General features: G+C 42.1%; 1 protein-coding gene across 6 annotated transcripts; it reads right to left on the reverse strand.

The window, feature by feature from the left end:
* Positions 1 to 3,925: 3,925 nt before the first annotated feature.
* On the reverse strand, positions 3,926 to 9,749 carry C5H7orf25 (chromosome 5 C7orf25 homolog). 6 transcript variants are annotated; one of them, XM_066628345.1, is made up of 4 exons: positions 9,721 to 9,749; positions 8,920 to 9,038; positions 7,599 to 7,802; positions 3,926 to 6,395 (listed from the first exon to the last, which is right to left on the reverse strand). In XM_066628345.1, exons 3-4 carry the CDS (start codon positions 7,661 to 7,663, stop codon positions 5,132 to 5,134), a joined length of 1,329 nt encoding a protein of 442 aa, XP_066484442.1. In that variant the 5' UTR covers positions 7,664 to 7,802; positions 8,920 to 9,038; positions 9,721 to 9,749; the 3' UTR covers positions 3,926 to 5,131. The 6 variants fall into 6 exon arrangements, with proteins under 6 accessions (XP_066484442.1, XP_066484446.1, XP_066484445.1 ...); XM_066628349.1 differs by having other exon boundaries at positions 7,736 to 7,802; positions 9,638 to 9,721; XM_066628348.1 differs by having other exon boundaries at positions 7,667 to 7,802; positions 9,638 to 9,721.
* Between the last annotated feature and the right edge of the window lie 4,251 nt (positions 9,750 to 14,000).

Here is a 14,000-nt window from a genome sequence, read left to right on the forward strand (position 1 = left end):
GAATAGCAGAATGTTTTGTAGTTTAAAAGCTAGTAAGCATTTGAGCTACTTGGTTGGGCTTCAGTGAAACCAAAATCCACTGCTGGGGTTTTACATTTCATTTAACTGAGTCGTTTCTTAAACTCCAGCATACCAGACAATGCACAGTTGGCTTTTGGCAGTTATACTATGTTAACACGCACACACCCCACTTCTCCCCCATCACGCTCCTGTATTGTGAATGATGGGCTTGCTATACTGTAAACAAGAATGATGCCCCCTGCTTTAGAAAACTTATGTGGAAAAAATGGCATTAACAACTTTGGTAGTTTGCTTTGTGATTGTTGCCAGTCCATTCCTCCTCCTCCTCCTTCCCATACCCCTTAGAATATATTTTAAACATTTGTAGTTGGAATAAAGTGGCATTATGTTTCAGATTGCAGGCTTAAGGTGATTGTGTGAAGCGATGTAATTTTGCATCTCACTGAGGTACTCATCAATTCGCTGATGGGGATATCAAAGTTATCAGTGTGCTTCCTGATAAAGCATTCCCCTGAAATTTGGCACACAGATTCCCATGAAAATATGAAAACCAACCACTTATATTAAAAATGTACTCTCCTTTAGAAAACTAACAACCAAAATAGGGTAATTCTAGGCTGCCCAGAAAGCTGAAGTTTGATACACAACATTGAGTTTACTAGAAAAATCTGAAAATGGGCCATTTTTACACCTGACAGACAAAACCTGGGACATGAATTTTACCTCACAACAGAGCCCAATATTCCAACACAGAGCAAACCAACCTGTGTGGGGTACAGAATGTCAAGCAGTGGGAGTTCAGTTGCCTCTTCAGGAGCAGAGGTGGTGGAGGGGCGCTTCCTACAGAAGTCCAAAACAGTGCTATACACTTACAGAATGAGTAGTTCATATATAAACATGTACACTATAAACATCATGACCATTCACAGACCTGTTATTTGCAGGAACTTTGTTTACTTTGTCCCACCCATAGTACTCATACAACCCATCCACTTTCAGAGGAGTCTGTCTCCCCTTCCCCCATAAGTGCTTGGTTTATAGGGGTGCCAGAGGAGACCAAGTCATATTTGGTAGCCGTTCATATTTGTCACTCTCTCTTGCGCATCCTTTTATCATGGAAAGGCAAACTATAGACATGATTTGAACACTGCACTACACTTAATAATAATAATAATAATAATAATAATAATAATACAGGTATTTATATACTGCCTTTCTTGGTCTTTATTCAAGACTTTATTCAAGGCGGTTTACATAGGCAGGCTTATTTAAATCCCCATAGGGATTTTTACAATTGAAAGAAGGCTCTATCTTTCAAGAGCCACAACAATTCAGATGTTTCGTTCTGATCTGGCCTCCATCCTGGCCTCCATCCTCCCACACTCAGAGCAGATGGAATAGCTCGGCTTCAGCTTGTCAGCTGCTTCAAGGTCGCACGGTGCCGGTGGCCTCGAACTGGCGACCTTGTGGATGTTATCTTCAGGCAAATGGAGGCTCTACCCTCTAGACCAGACCTCCTGCCCCACTTACAATTGCACTGGTACTCTCAGGGTTAGCCAGGGCTTTCCCATTCATTCCAAAATAGGATATTTCTTCCCCTAAGAACTCTGAGGCAGAGTCATTTTTCCACAAGTGAAGTCTCACAGACCTGCCCCCCCCCCAATATTAGGAGGGGAAAAGCCACACCTGTGGGACTGTTGTAGTTCTGAGCCTTCTTAAAGAGCCCTCTTCCAAACAGCCCAAACCTCCCTGCTGCAAATTCTCCATTTTATGCAAAATACTGGGGGGAAAGTCTACGTTTTGCACAAACAAAATCCATGCCTTTGTTAACTCTGGCTGCAAAAGATGCTAGCTGAAAGCACAAAATACTGCAAGACATGAGAAAGATATAGTTGTTTTGCCTAACTAAACCAAGGTATGAAATGACGACCCCCCCCCCCCCCGCCAAAAAAAAATAATCACTGCCTTCAAATCCAAATTTCCTTCCACTGATCCCTGTAACACTTTGCGGGAAGTCTGTGAGCAAGATGTGTTCATCATGCCCTCATTCTACACTGAAGCACAGGCAGCAGACCAAGCATTGAACAAAGAGGTATCAGGCCCTCACCCCTTTATGAACATGCCACTTTAGATTGTGCAATGAAAGAGCAGAAAGAGTGCTTCAAAGTGAATAGGAAGTCAAGTTTCTACACAAGAAACATGGAGTGGTTTGGTTAAAGAGCCCTTGACTTGAGTGGAGGCTGGCCTCACAAAAAAACGAACAATCCAGTTCTGAAGGGAACATTTGCATTTTCTTTGTGTTTGGGAGAGTGCTTGGAATATGTTGGATTCTACAGACTGAGCAGAAGAGGGAATTAGATCATATCTAGTCAAATGTTAGTACCTCTAAAGTCTCTCAGGCAGGTTGGGATTTTCACTCAGATTCTAAACTCAGTATTAAGATGAGCTACAATCCCACACAGGCCACTTAAAATTCCACTGAGGTCACTTTGGCATGCACCTTTTGATGTCCTCCACATCCTCCCATTTGTGAAAACTGAATATTGCTATGGCTACTATAATATATCCAAATTACAGAATTTGCACACAAATGAACAGTTCTTGTAGTAGAGCATGAACTGAATCCGTTTGGTATCTGTGTTTAGACACACTCCAGTGTGTTTAACACAAAGAATCTGTCATAAACTCCACCAAGTTTCTAGCCCTCATGGGTTCTCAAAATAGTTTGCCAACATGGAGGCTGCATATACAGAAGTTTCTTGTCACTGGGCAGAACTTGCAAGTAGCAGGTGTTACATAGTTCTCTGATACGCTAGCACACAACACGATTTTCTGTACTTCGGCTCATTGCTTTCATCTCCATATTCTTCTACCTATTTATTCTCAACTCCATCTGCTAAAAAAGCCTTCAAATTGTACTTTAATCAATTAGGCAAAATTTTCCATAACTTAAACCTCCCATGATGTGGTTAAGAGTGTGAATCAAAGGCCCGAATCAAATTGTGTTTCAGGCATGAACTTGCTGGTCATTTTGAATAAGCCAGTGTGTCACAGCACCCTGGCCCTCATCTACAAACTGGGTCCAATAAAGTGGGCCTTCCCAACATATAGAAAGGCTTGCAGTGGGCCCTCACCAACCTCCTAAAGAAGCACTGGGCTTTACCACTGTTGCTATGGAGAATGCAGGGGTTGAACTAGCCAGGTAGACATCCTGCCAGTGCCTAACCCTGATACCAAGAAGAAAACAGTGTTTTATAAATACTATATTTATTCTTACATTCTGAATGCAGAATTTGTTGTTTCTTTCCTGAAAGTTTGTTTTTTTAACCCATAGTAGTCATCGTCCTAGTTAATGTGCTGAATAAGCTCATTTTGATGTCTGGATGGAATACAAGGGAACATTTGCATCATAGCTCTTGAAACTTGTGAATAGCTCATGAATGTGCAGTTCTTTCACTTTTAACACTAACCTTATGCATTCATTCATTGTGCACAATTTAGGGATGTTGGCAAAACGATTATGGGAAGATTTGTTTTCTCTTTCTATAAATGGGAAATTGTAAATATTGGTTCATGTCACCCACAGGCCTGTGAACAAAGCAGACTATCAGTAGATATAACTTTAGAGCTTCAACTTTTTCATTAGCACCAGTACTGTTACATACCTACCTATCGATGACTATTTTTAAGAATAAACTCTGTAGGATAGTCTGTTAGCTTCCTGTCAATTGTTGCCAGTTATACTTCATAAACTAGCACAAGAGTAGAATTCAATCACCAATTCTTCAATCCATATAAAAGAAGCTAAATTTGGAAGTTCTAAAGCCAGTCTATAAAGCCAGTCTCTAAGCACCAAAACACAAGACAAGTTCTGTTTGAATTGTAACATTTTAATGATATGTTGTACTATGTTAACATCATAATTACCGCCAGAAAAATAAATTACAGTGGAGCCACTGAACTGAAAACAAAGAATTCACACACACACACACACACACACAAGATGGTCACAATTTAACCTAAGCTACACATGTTTAAGTCTCATCAATTTCAATGGGAGAGTTAAGCATGTGCCTAAACCCCTTTATTTAAGAACAATAGGATCCAACTTTGATTGAATCTTGCCAATTGGCTCTTGGGCAGAGCCTCTTTCCCTTTACTCTTCATCTAAAGAAATAGATCTTGGAAGAGATAGGACCTTATGCTATAAACCAGCAATCTCCAAACTGTGGCCTGTTACGACCCCAGGTTACTTTTCTGGGCGCAGCAGTGGCGAAGGCTTTCTGTTCCATGCCACAGTATCCACTTTTTGCAGCTGATCCTCTCGGAAACTCACACTAGGCAGGTATTTCCACTCACAAGTGTTTCCTGTCACCCTGATTTCCTGGATGAAATGACTGCCCAGTGTGAATTTTTGAGAAGATCAACTGTGAACAATGGAGGCTGTGGCATGGAATGGAAAGCCTTTGCCACCACTGCACAGAGAGGTAATCTGGGGAAGCTAGATCTGATCCACAGGCTGGGGTTTGGAGGCCCCTGCTATAAACAAAATGTTGGGGCACAGTCCAGTCAAAGTTATGCATTTTTAAGCCCCCTACGAAAATTAAATATGTGCTGCATTTCTCCTTTTGAGGTATGGGACCTATACATAACTTTAGGCAGAAATGGGTTTTAAGGAACAGAGAGCTTCCACTAAAAGTAGTAGCCCCATATTGCATTTTCCCCTTCCCGATTCATATTGTCTAGCATGGTTTCCCCTGTATGTGATCATCAAGATGCTGGATGCCATTGGCAGTAAAACACACAACTTAGAGCTGGGATAGTAAAGAATTGTGCAGTAAAGGAATTGTGCAGTAAAGTGATATCGGAATATAACATGTGCTCTATAAGACACTACAAAGGAAAGAGTGGAACTCAAAGGGCTATGTTTTGGTGGCATCCCCATATTCCTTGTAATTTTGATTTCTACCCTTTGGCCAGATTGTGTCCATATGTTTCCCAGTTTTGTTTCTGAAATCACTTCTACTTCAGGTGGTATAATTAAGCTACAATCTGGAATATCTACTCATAGGTTCTATTATTTTAGTGGCCACAATTGCACTGTTAGAACTCAATGCTTTGGTACAGGTGTGGCAGACAATTCTTTGCTTTCTGTCAGTGCCCTTGGCTGATGAATGAGAACACTAAATCTAACTCCCTGGTTAGCTGCTGCCCTCACAAAGCCACTGTTTGCAGTCATGGTGATAGCCTTTAAAGCATCTCCTGTCCCAAAGATGGTCAGAGAACGGCTATTGATTTTGGAACTAGGCACTAGTTTTAAGGCACGCTCAGAGGGTTGGTCTGGCACCACATTGATTCTCTCCATAAGCAGTGCAGCTCGATTTTTCTCCCCTGGTCCCCCTAAAGTTTCTAAGATGACTTGAAAGTCTTTCACTGCTGATTCACAAGCAAACAACTCCTTATCCTTCATGAATTCCTCTAATACTGGAAGAACTCTTTCTTCTCTCTCTTGAATGGCCTGCTCTGTTAAGACTTTCTCCTTGAAAATGAAGTAACATCCTCCATAGCTAAGGGCAGACACATATGTAATCAAAGTAGTAATATCCAAGTTAACCCTATTGCACGTGTCTACTCTGATTTCTGTAGGAAAAGCAACTGTGGCTATTAAGTTGTCACGATCCACTTTCGTCACCTGCAGGTGCTCAACACCTTCTTCATCAGATTCACTAGAACTTACGTACATGTCTTTGCTAGCATGTTCCGTCAATGCATTCACAGCCACTATGTCCCCCCGCACAGATATTCCCATCTGTTTCAGCCTCTTTGCCATCGGACAGGATATTCCATTGTAGAAAGCAAAGATAATGTGCGGGTTGCTGTATTGCACTGGTTGCTGGCAGCTCGCCTGCAGGAAGTCTTCTGCCTGCTCAATTATGCTCTTGTCTCCATACTGACCCCTGCCTAGCCAAATATTGTGCAGGGCTTCAGCCTTTCGACCAATAGCTTTCACCCATGTGTGGCCATTGTTTGCAACAACATCCACCACTAAGCTTTGCTTTTCACCAAAGTTGTCCTCATAAGCAAAGACATGAAGAACACCAACAACTTCTTCCAAGCTTTCTGCTGACTCGATGATAGCTTGCAAGTGAGTGAGATTTGTACTCTGTAGATGAGAATCTTTAACGGCTACCTTACCAGCCTCCACCTTGTGCAAGAATTTTAACTCTGATTTTAGTTTGCTGCAGAGCTTTGATCCCCCTTCTATTCCACCTTTCCGGGACCCGGAAAGAGCTTCTGCTCTTTTGATTAGCTCCTTAGCAAAGGCAATTCTCTCACACAACAAGGACTGTGTAGACATGTTGATAACAATATTCCTGGGAGAGAGAGAAAAGAAAAATTGTAATTACTGCAAGGTAATCTATGATGCCATAGATGAAGATGCTTAATGTTTGAAGAGGAATTATCCCAGTGTAACAAAAGTCATTTAAATTCAGCAAGAAGAAAAGCAAGAGCCTATAATCCAAATAAATTTTAGGATATTGGTGTTCCTTAGAATAAGTTATGTTTTCTAATAAGACATTACAGTTATGCACCTGAGCTTTTGAAAAACAAGGCCTATTTTTCCCCACTGAGAAAAAGGCAAGAAATTTAGGAACAAGACACATGAAAATAAGACAGGTGCAGAGAAAGGGACAAGACAACATACAAGTGGGGTAGATTCTTCTATTACATTCTCTTAGAAGAGTCTAGTCATCTAACCTATGCAACAAGCACACTGAAGCTCAGTACCCTATAATCTTCCTACATTTGCTTTTAGCTTCATTTAAAAACACTACATATACTTACTGAAGCTTTATCTTAACACAGTCCCTCCAAGATGCATTTCATGAAATATTAGTTGATTATTTTAAGCCCTGATACAATAATAAGGGTTGCCCAGCTTCTCCATAGTCTTTTAAAAAATACATTTAAACCTTTAAAAGTTGCAGGATAGTAAAAATTTAGTTTGGTTTGCCACTGGATTCACACACTGGCATCCTTCATTCTCGAAAGACTATGGTATCGCGCTCTGAATTGCTGCATGGCAAAACTCATACATGCCAGACCTGCTTTTAGTCACACAAAACACTGCCATCTGCTGTCCTATTATCAGTCCAGCAATGCAAACTTTTTTTTAAAATTCTAACCAGTTGTCTATCCCAGCAGCAGCATAGCTTCAGTTCCAAGCTATCTCTACACTGCTATGCACCTTCCCTCCCCCCCCCCCCGTTGAAGCACAGGCAGAGGACTTGTTAACCCACTCACTTGCATGGAGAGCAGTAAGAAACTTTTGCAGAACCCTTCCATTATGCCCCTTAGTTGTTTAGTCCCATGCACAAGCCAAGGGTATTCCTTGCAGAGATGGGGGGAGGGGAAAAGAGAGAAAGCAATGTACTGTCGCTATATCTACAGAATGCAACTAGGATGCAAGGATGTAACAGTGATTTCTTAGACTGAATCAAACCATTGGTCCATGTAGTTCTGCAAACCCAGAGTGACAGGCAACAACTCTGGAGGTTACTGAAGAAATTTCTCACCTCTGTTGCCTATTAATGTTTTTAGAAGTTGAATCTGGGCCCACTACAGGGAGAAAAAGCACCATTACCACCAAGTGATGACTTCTTCCTAAGACGCATCATTGAGTGGCCTCAAATCATCATCCTGTAGTAATTACCAAAGATATTGGCTCTGCCCACTGATCCCAGCAACAACTTTATCAGCAGGATCTGTGGAGAGTTTCACTACAAAAGAACAAAGATTTGCATTATTCAAAATTATTAAATTTCAAAAAAGTAGTATGTTTTTGCTGCTAAACATTCCATAACATTATTGCAATGTTAACACTGGTCAAATGCTCATCCTCCTTTCTGCAAAACAAAGGAATCTGCACCTTTGGTATGCACGCCTAGGGTTGCCAATCCTCTAGGACTGGCCTAGAACCTTCAAGAATTAGCATCAGTTTCCAGGACACTGCTTCAGGCAATCCTGAAGATTTTAACAGGACCAAATGATATCATGTTGGGAAAAAATAATCTCCAGAAATAACTTCAGTTACAAATTGGCTACAGTATACAACTCTACGCATACCTGGTGCAGCAAACTATAGGATGGATCTTAATCAGAATTCTGTGTGTAGAACCAGAGACTTAGCCAGAAATATAGGTGGCCATGAGAAATACTTTGTGTGGTTTGAAACACAGAGGGGAAAGCTAAAGGGTACCTCTACCATGTCACAGAAGAAATAAAAAAAAAGCACTACTGTGCTGTGCCTAAAGTTACCAGAGAGGCAGCATTTGCTGAACTTTTCCTCATACAGTAACACATGTCAGAGACCATACAACAAAGAGCAGGAAATCTTAGTGCATTGGCAGAATAGAAGCTGTGCAGTGGAAGGAACACCCACATTTGCAAGGTCTAAGTGGTGATGTGCACAGTAGCTGTTATGCCTTCCTGAAATAATTCCATTCAAGTTGGGGGGAAGGAGAAAGTTTAATCATAGTGAAACTTGCAGAGAAGAGAGAGGCAAGGTAGGGCAAGGTCACACTACAAATACAAGGAAACACAGGGGGAGTTTCCATTTAGTGTTCAGTGTCCCTTAAAGTAGCCATTTCCCAGTGCCTTTATAGTTCCATGGGGGAGAAAAGGAAGAGAAACCTCATTCTATCTGACAGCATCCACAGTTGCGTGAGCAAAGTTTAGGCAACCCCCCCCATGTTAAGCAACAGCACAGATTCCTTCACTCCAGGTAGGTTTCCAATGGAACTTAAACATCTCTTGTACTGCAACAGGGTTTCATAAAAATAAAACTGCTTCACATTCATTAGTTAATGGGGGGAGGAGGGAACAAGAAAGACCTACATTTGTACTTCGGCTGGGATGACTAACTAAAGCTTTCCACCATCCCCTCATTTCATGGGATGCAATGTCTCTCCCAACTTTCCCAACGCAAGGGCCTCTGGTACAGTTAATAGAGAAACCTGGATGAAAGAAGATGCACAACTGCTGAAATTTCTCATTTACAGGCACAACACTTTGTCTTCCCGGATCAGGGGGACCAGATGTCCTCTTCTTCCAGGATATGTCCTCTTTTTTAGCCTCATGTCCTGGAAAAGAACTTAAATGTCCTTTTCCCTGACAGCAGACCCCCGCAGGCAGCCCATAGCCTTCTTGTAAATAATAAATTATATGTAATGTAGTTTTAATTTTAATAATAAAGTGTTTACGTTAACCCCATGAAAACAATATACAAGTGTTTTTAGCTTTTATTTTGTCATACCCTACATTTTTATAGTATGTCCTACATTTTGGGGTACCTTGTCCTCTTTTGCAGTTATGACATCTGGTCACCCTGTCCTCAATACTTTTACAGATCACCAGGAAATTAACACATTATTCAAAGCTTAGCCTCTTTCCCCTCCCTCCTTGCTGAGTTTAAGCTATAATAGAAAGATCTGCTTAAAAAGCCCTACTTGGCATACACACCATTCACTACAACCCACAAAAGTCTCTTTCTTAAGCACTCCTCCCCCACACTCACTTTCCCCATAGCTGCTGGCTGTAGCAATACTGTACCTACAATTAAGCCAGGAGACCCTTTCTGTATTGCATTACATTGGAAAACCCACTCCCCCACTCTAGCTCCAGCTACTTCCTCCTTACATTCCACAGGGAAAGGACCTGCAAGCTCACCAGGACAAAGTGATACACTGCAAAGCACACGCATTGCAGGCCTCTCACTTCCGGCTCTCATTGGAACCCCCGCTCCTTTGTGCGTGGCAGAAATGCACTGAAATTAATGCACAAACTCGAATAAACTACTCAGCTCCTCCACCTTAAAGCAAAAGTATTTTACTCACTGTGGAACTCTTGAGACTTTAAAAAAAAAAAACTGGTTGGAAAATGTAGAAAAAAGACAAAATGTTGAAAAATCCAAAGGTGCAATTCAGTGAGAGTTGGATTACATTTGCTCGCAAATTTGCATCGTCGTTCCTTTATTTTTTCCCCTGGTTTAGCTCATATATAGAGGTTTCTGCCGGATGCAAGGCGAACCCAGAAGTCTTTCTAGGGAACCACTAAGACTGTACCCCTTTGCATTCTCATGTTGCATCATCTTCCTGGGGTTGAAATCAAAACCCTTCTCCTGACCGCTCTTGCGCGCCACCACGTGGCCAAGGAAAAGGTGCCTGCCTCATCAAATATTTTTCATATAGTCCAGACTACATTATAAAGCACGCTCTGATTTATAGCCATGAGGCTGTTGCTGTGCTGCAATGTAGGAAAAAGCAGGCAAGGGAGCGGCTCACACTGGCAAGTACATTTATTTACGACACAAACTCAACACCCCACTGGCTACACATGTACAAAATATTACTCTTTCCAAGAAAAGAAAGCTAATAGAATAGCAATAAATCAACATAGAAGCAAAGAAAAAAGCTGTAAGATGTCTAGGCAAATAATCCTCACCTGGCACTGAAAAGACATTTGACACTAGGTGAGCCTCTATGAGAAGTATTCCAGAATCTGGGTACTGAACCACTCCTTAAGCCATTTCTACCTAACCTTGCATATATGCAACAGGGATAAAATGTGTACACCTGTGGGCTGGGCAGAAATGGGTTAAAAGACCATAATTGCTGAGGTAAAACCTCCACCAGCTTCACTTTTCAAGATAAGACAATCCAGAAGAGGGCCTTTACTTGCTTGTTGGCAACCTTCAGTCTCAGAAGACTATGGTATCGCACTCTGAATGGTGGTTCTGGAAAAGCATTTAGTGTGGCTGAAAAGGCCAATCGGGAGTGACAATCCCTTCCACGCTGGGAGCAAGTGCAGTCTATCCCTGGTGTGTTTCCCTGGCTGTGGGCCTTCCTTCTTTGCTTCTTTGCCTCAGTCCAAGTGTCAAGTGTCTCTTCAAACTGGGAGAGGCCATGCTGCACAGTCTGCCTCCAAGCGGTACGCTCAGAGGCCAAGGTTTCCCATCTGTTGAGATCCAATCCTAAGGCCTTCAGATCCCTCTTGGAGATATCCTTGTTTCACAACTGTGGTTTCCCCTGTGGGCTGGGGATAAGAATAGGCTCTCAGTTTGGCTGTACTTGTCATAAGAGGTGACTAAACAGCCACCGGGTAGATGGGACTCGATAGCCTGGGAAGACAGCTCATCTGAGAGAAGGAAAACTCTGATCCCAAACCTCCACTGCCTTGTGGCTACATCCAGTTATGGAAAAGGCTTCAGGAGTCAACCTCAAGGCAAAAATCTGGAACCAGAGTCCCTGAGGCAGTTCATGGCTGAACACAGTCACATTCTGGCAACTCCTGCAACGCTGTTGGAACCAACTGTATTGGCTTCTGCCTTTCCGTTGAACCATTTCAGCGATGTGGAGAGGGGGGATTTGCTGCATGGGTAACAGTCTATCCTCCATATCTACTTTACCCAGGCTTCGCACACTGGAGAGGACACTCTGTTCCAGAACACTATTCAGAGCACGCTACCATAGTCTTCCGAGACTGAAGTATGCCAACAACTGTGGTCTACCTGTAGAGCGCTTTCCTTGCACGAGTTCTCCGTAGAGAACCTTTGGGATTTGGCCGTTGCCCAATCTCATGACATGACCAAGTCAATGCAGGTGTCTCTGTTTCAGAGGGCCTTTAATGATATCAATACTAAGACAGGTTCACATGGGGGCAGGAAGTCCTTTGTTATGTGCTTACTCAACATTTGATAACTTTTGGCTGAATTCATTAGCAGTTTCCATAGAAAAACATTGTGAAAGTTTCATCTGTGGTTGCTCACTCACTCATGGTTCTCAAACCATCAGGATTTCTCAAAACTGGGGGAATGATCAGTAAAATGGCAGATGCACTTCAATGTAAGTGTAATACAATACACATTTGAGCAAGAAATCAAAATTTAACATTATATGCTGATGGGTTCTGAGAGGTCTGTGATGGATCAGGAGAGAGAACTTGGGTCGGTGGTGGACAGCTCAATGAAAGCGTTGACCCACTGTGCAGCAACTGTGAAGAAGACCAATTCAATGCTTGGAAATGACTTTAAAAGGGACTGAGAATAGCCAATATTATATGCCATTATATAGATAGATCAATGATAAGGCCACATCTAAAAAATGATGGAACTGAAAAAGGTGCAGAAGAGAGCGATTAAAATTCAGTGTAGAAGCGAGGAAGTGGGACTTGCCTGCCTCCACCTCAGACTATATGCCACTTGAGCAACACTGTACCTGCTTGCACATGCTGTCATTGAAGGCCTGACATATGCCAGCGTTCTGCTTTATTCACTTCCTTTATTTTGCTCAACACATGAAGAACTCTCAAGAACTCAAAGACTTGCTCACTACTTTATGAAAACGGAGTTAGTTTCAAAGGTATTATACCACTGTGGTTTTTCCCTAATGGACATACATGGCTGTCCAGCATTTCAGCTCTATTATATAAAAGATAATAAACATGTAGCTGAAGCTACCAGTGAATATTTCCCCACAACCAACAGATGAAATTCTGCATCAAATGATATATAACATGATGGTATTATACCTAAAAGCAATGATTTCCAGAATTTTGGTCACTAGTGTGTGTGTGTCCCCCCCCCCCCCCCGAATGTCTAATTGACCTGTTTTGAGTTAAGGCACTGGTTCTCAAACTTTTAACACTGGGACCCACTTTTTAGAATGACAATCTGTCCAGGATCCACTGGAAGTTATGTCATGGCTGAAAGTGACATCATCAAGCATAATAAATTATAAATAATTAAAGAAAAACAAATAATTAAATAAGAAGCCAACCCTGTTCCACCAAGTGAATTTTCTCTGTAGCTTGCCTACAATAACACCCCACACACACAAAAATATCAGTGAGATTTTCAGCCCTCCCCAGTGTCCAGTTCAGTGTAAATTCTTGTATTTCAAGCCTAGCACTATCAGGACCCACCTGACTTTACAAGTCTAAAAACAAATAAAATGGACCTTACCAGCTGAAGCCTGTTTTATTCTTTGGGGGATGCTGCCTTCTGGAGCATTTGTTGAGCCCTTCATCAGATTGGTACCATGCAGCTAGCCTTGCATCACCTTTGCCTGACTTAAGCAAGGAGCCAAGGCATGTTTGCCTACTCGTGAGTAAATGCAACCATGTGGCTTACTTTCACTTTCCATAAGGCTCAATACATTTGTCTGCTTGGAGTGGGGGTTCCTTTTTGGGGGCTACTTTCATTGGATAGGAACCATTCTGGTGTCATTGGATCCTTCTCAGCCTATAGCAAGTTCACTATGGCAAGTTCACCTACACGCAAGTAAATGCGCGATATGGCTCGGTGTCATTTTCCATAGGGTTCCATGCATTTTTTTGATTGAGGTATCTCCTTTCCATCAAAAGTTATGGCCAAAAAACCATAACTTTTGATGTAAAGGAGATATTTCAGTGCGGTTTTTTGCATTGCATTCTGCTGGAAATTCTGCATCCAACAGTATATAGCATGATGGGGTCATTCCGAAGCTCTGCGATGTTAGCAATGTTGGGGCATTTGCGGTGTCACCTAAGGGTGGTACCCAGGGTGGACCGCCCCCCACTAACTACACCACTGGGGCAACAAAACACAGAAGTGGCTGGCCAGTGCGAGTCTGGGGGCAATCAGAGGCACCTTAAGGAAACTCCCCAGTGGAACAATTAGCTCCATTCACCTGAGGGAAGGATCGTGACAAGCACTGGTGCCACAGGCTGGGGTTGGGCAACCACTGATCTATATCAATAAGTTACATGTGCCATAAGCAGATTTCTTACCCTGTTGATAAGTTATTGAAGAATTCTATCAAGTTATGGGATGGAATTACTACATAGGCCATCTAGCCCAGTACCATCTGCTCTGATTAGCAATGGCTTTCAAACTTGGTGAAGTGTTGCAAGCTCATAAAACTTCACCAAGTTTGAGCCTA

This window comes from Tiliqua scincoides, chromosome 5 (assembly GCF_035046505.1).
Source record: "Tiliqua scincoides isolate rTilSci1 chromosome 5, rTilSci1.hap2, whole genome shotgun sequence".
NCBI lineage: Eukaryota > Metazoa > Chordata > Lepidosauria > Squamata > Scincidae > Tiliqua > Tiliqua scincoides.

What these genes read in the sequence shown, in the direction of transcription:
- C5H7orf25 (XM_066628345.1), bottom strand. Translation starts at nt 7,663, where the DNA reads ATGGTGCTTTTTCTCCCTGTAGTGGGCCCAGATTCAACTTCTAAAAAC. An exon ending in AACATTAATAGGCAACAGAG is followed by an intron (nt 6,396 to 7,598) that starts GTGAGAAATTTC and finishes TCTCTCTCCCAG; the next exon opens with GAATATTGTTATCAACATGT.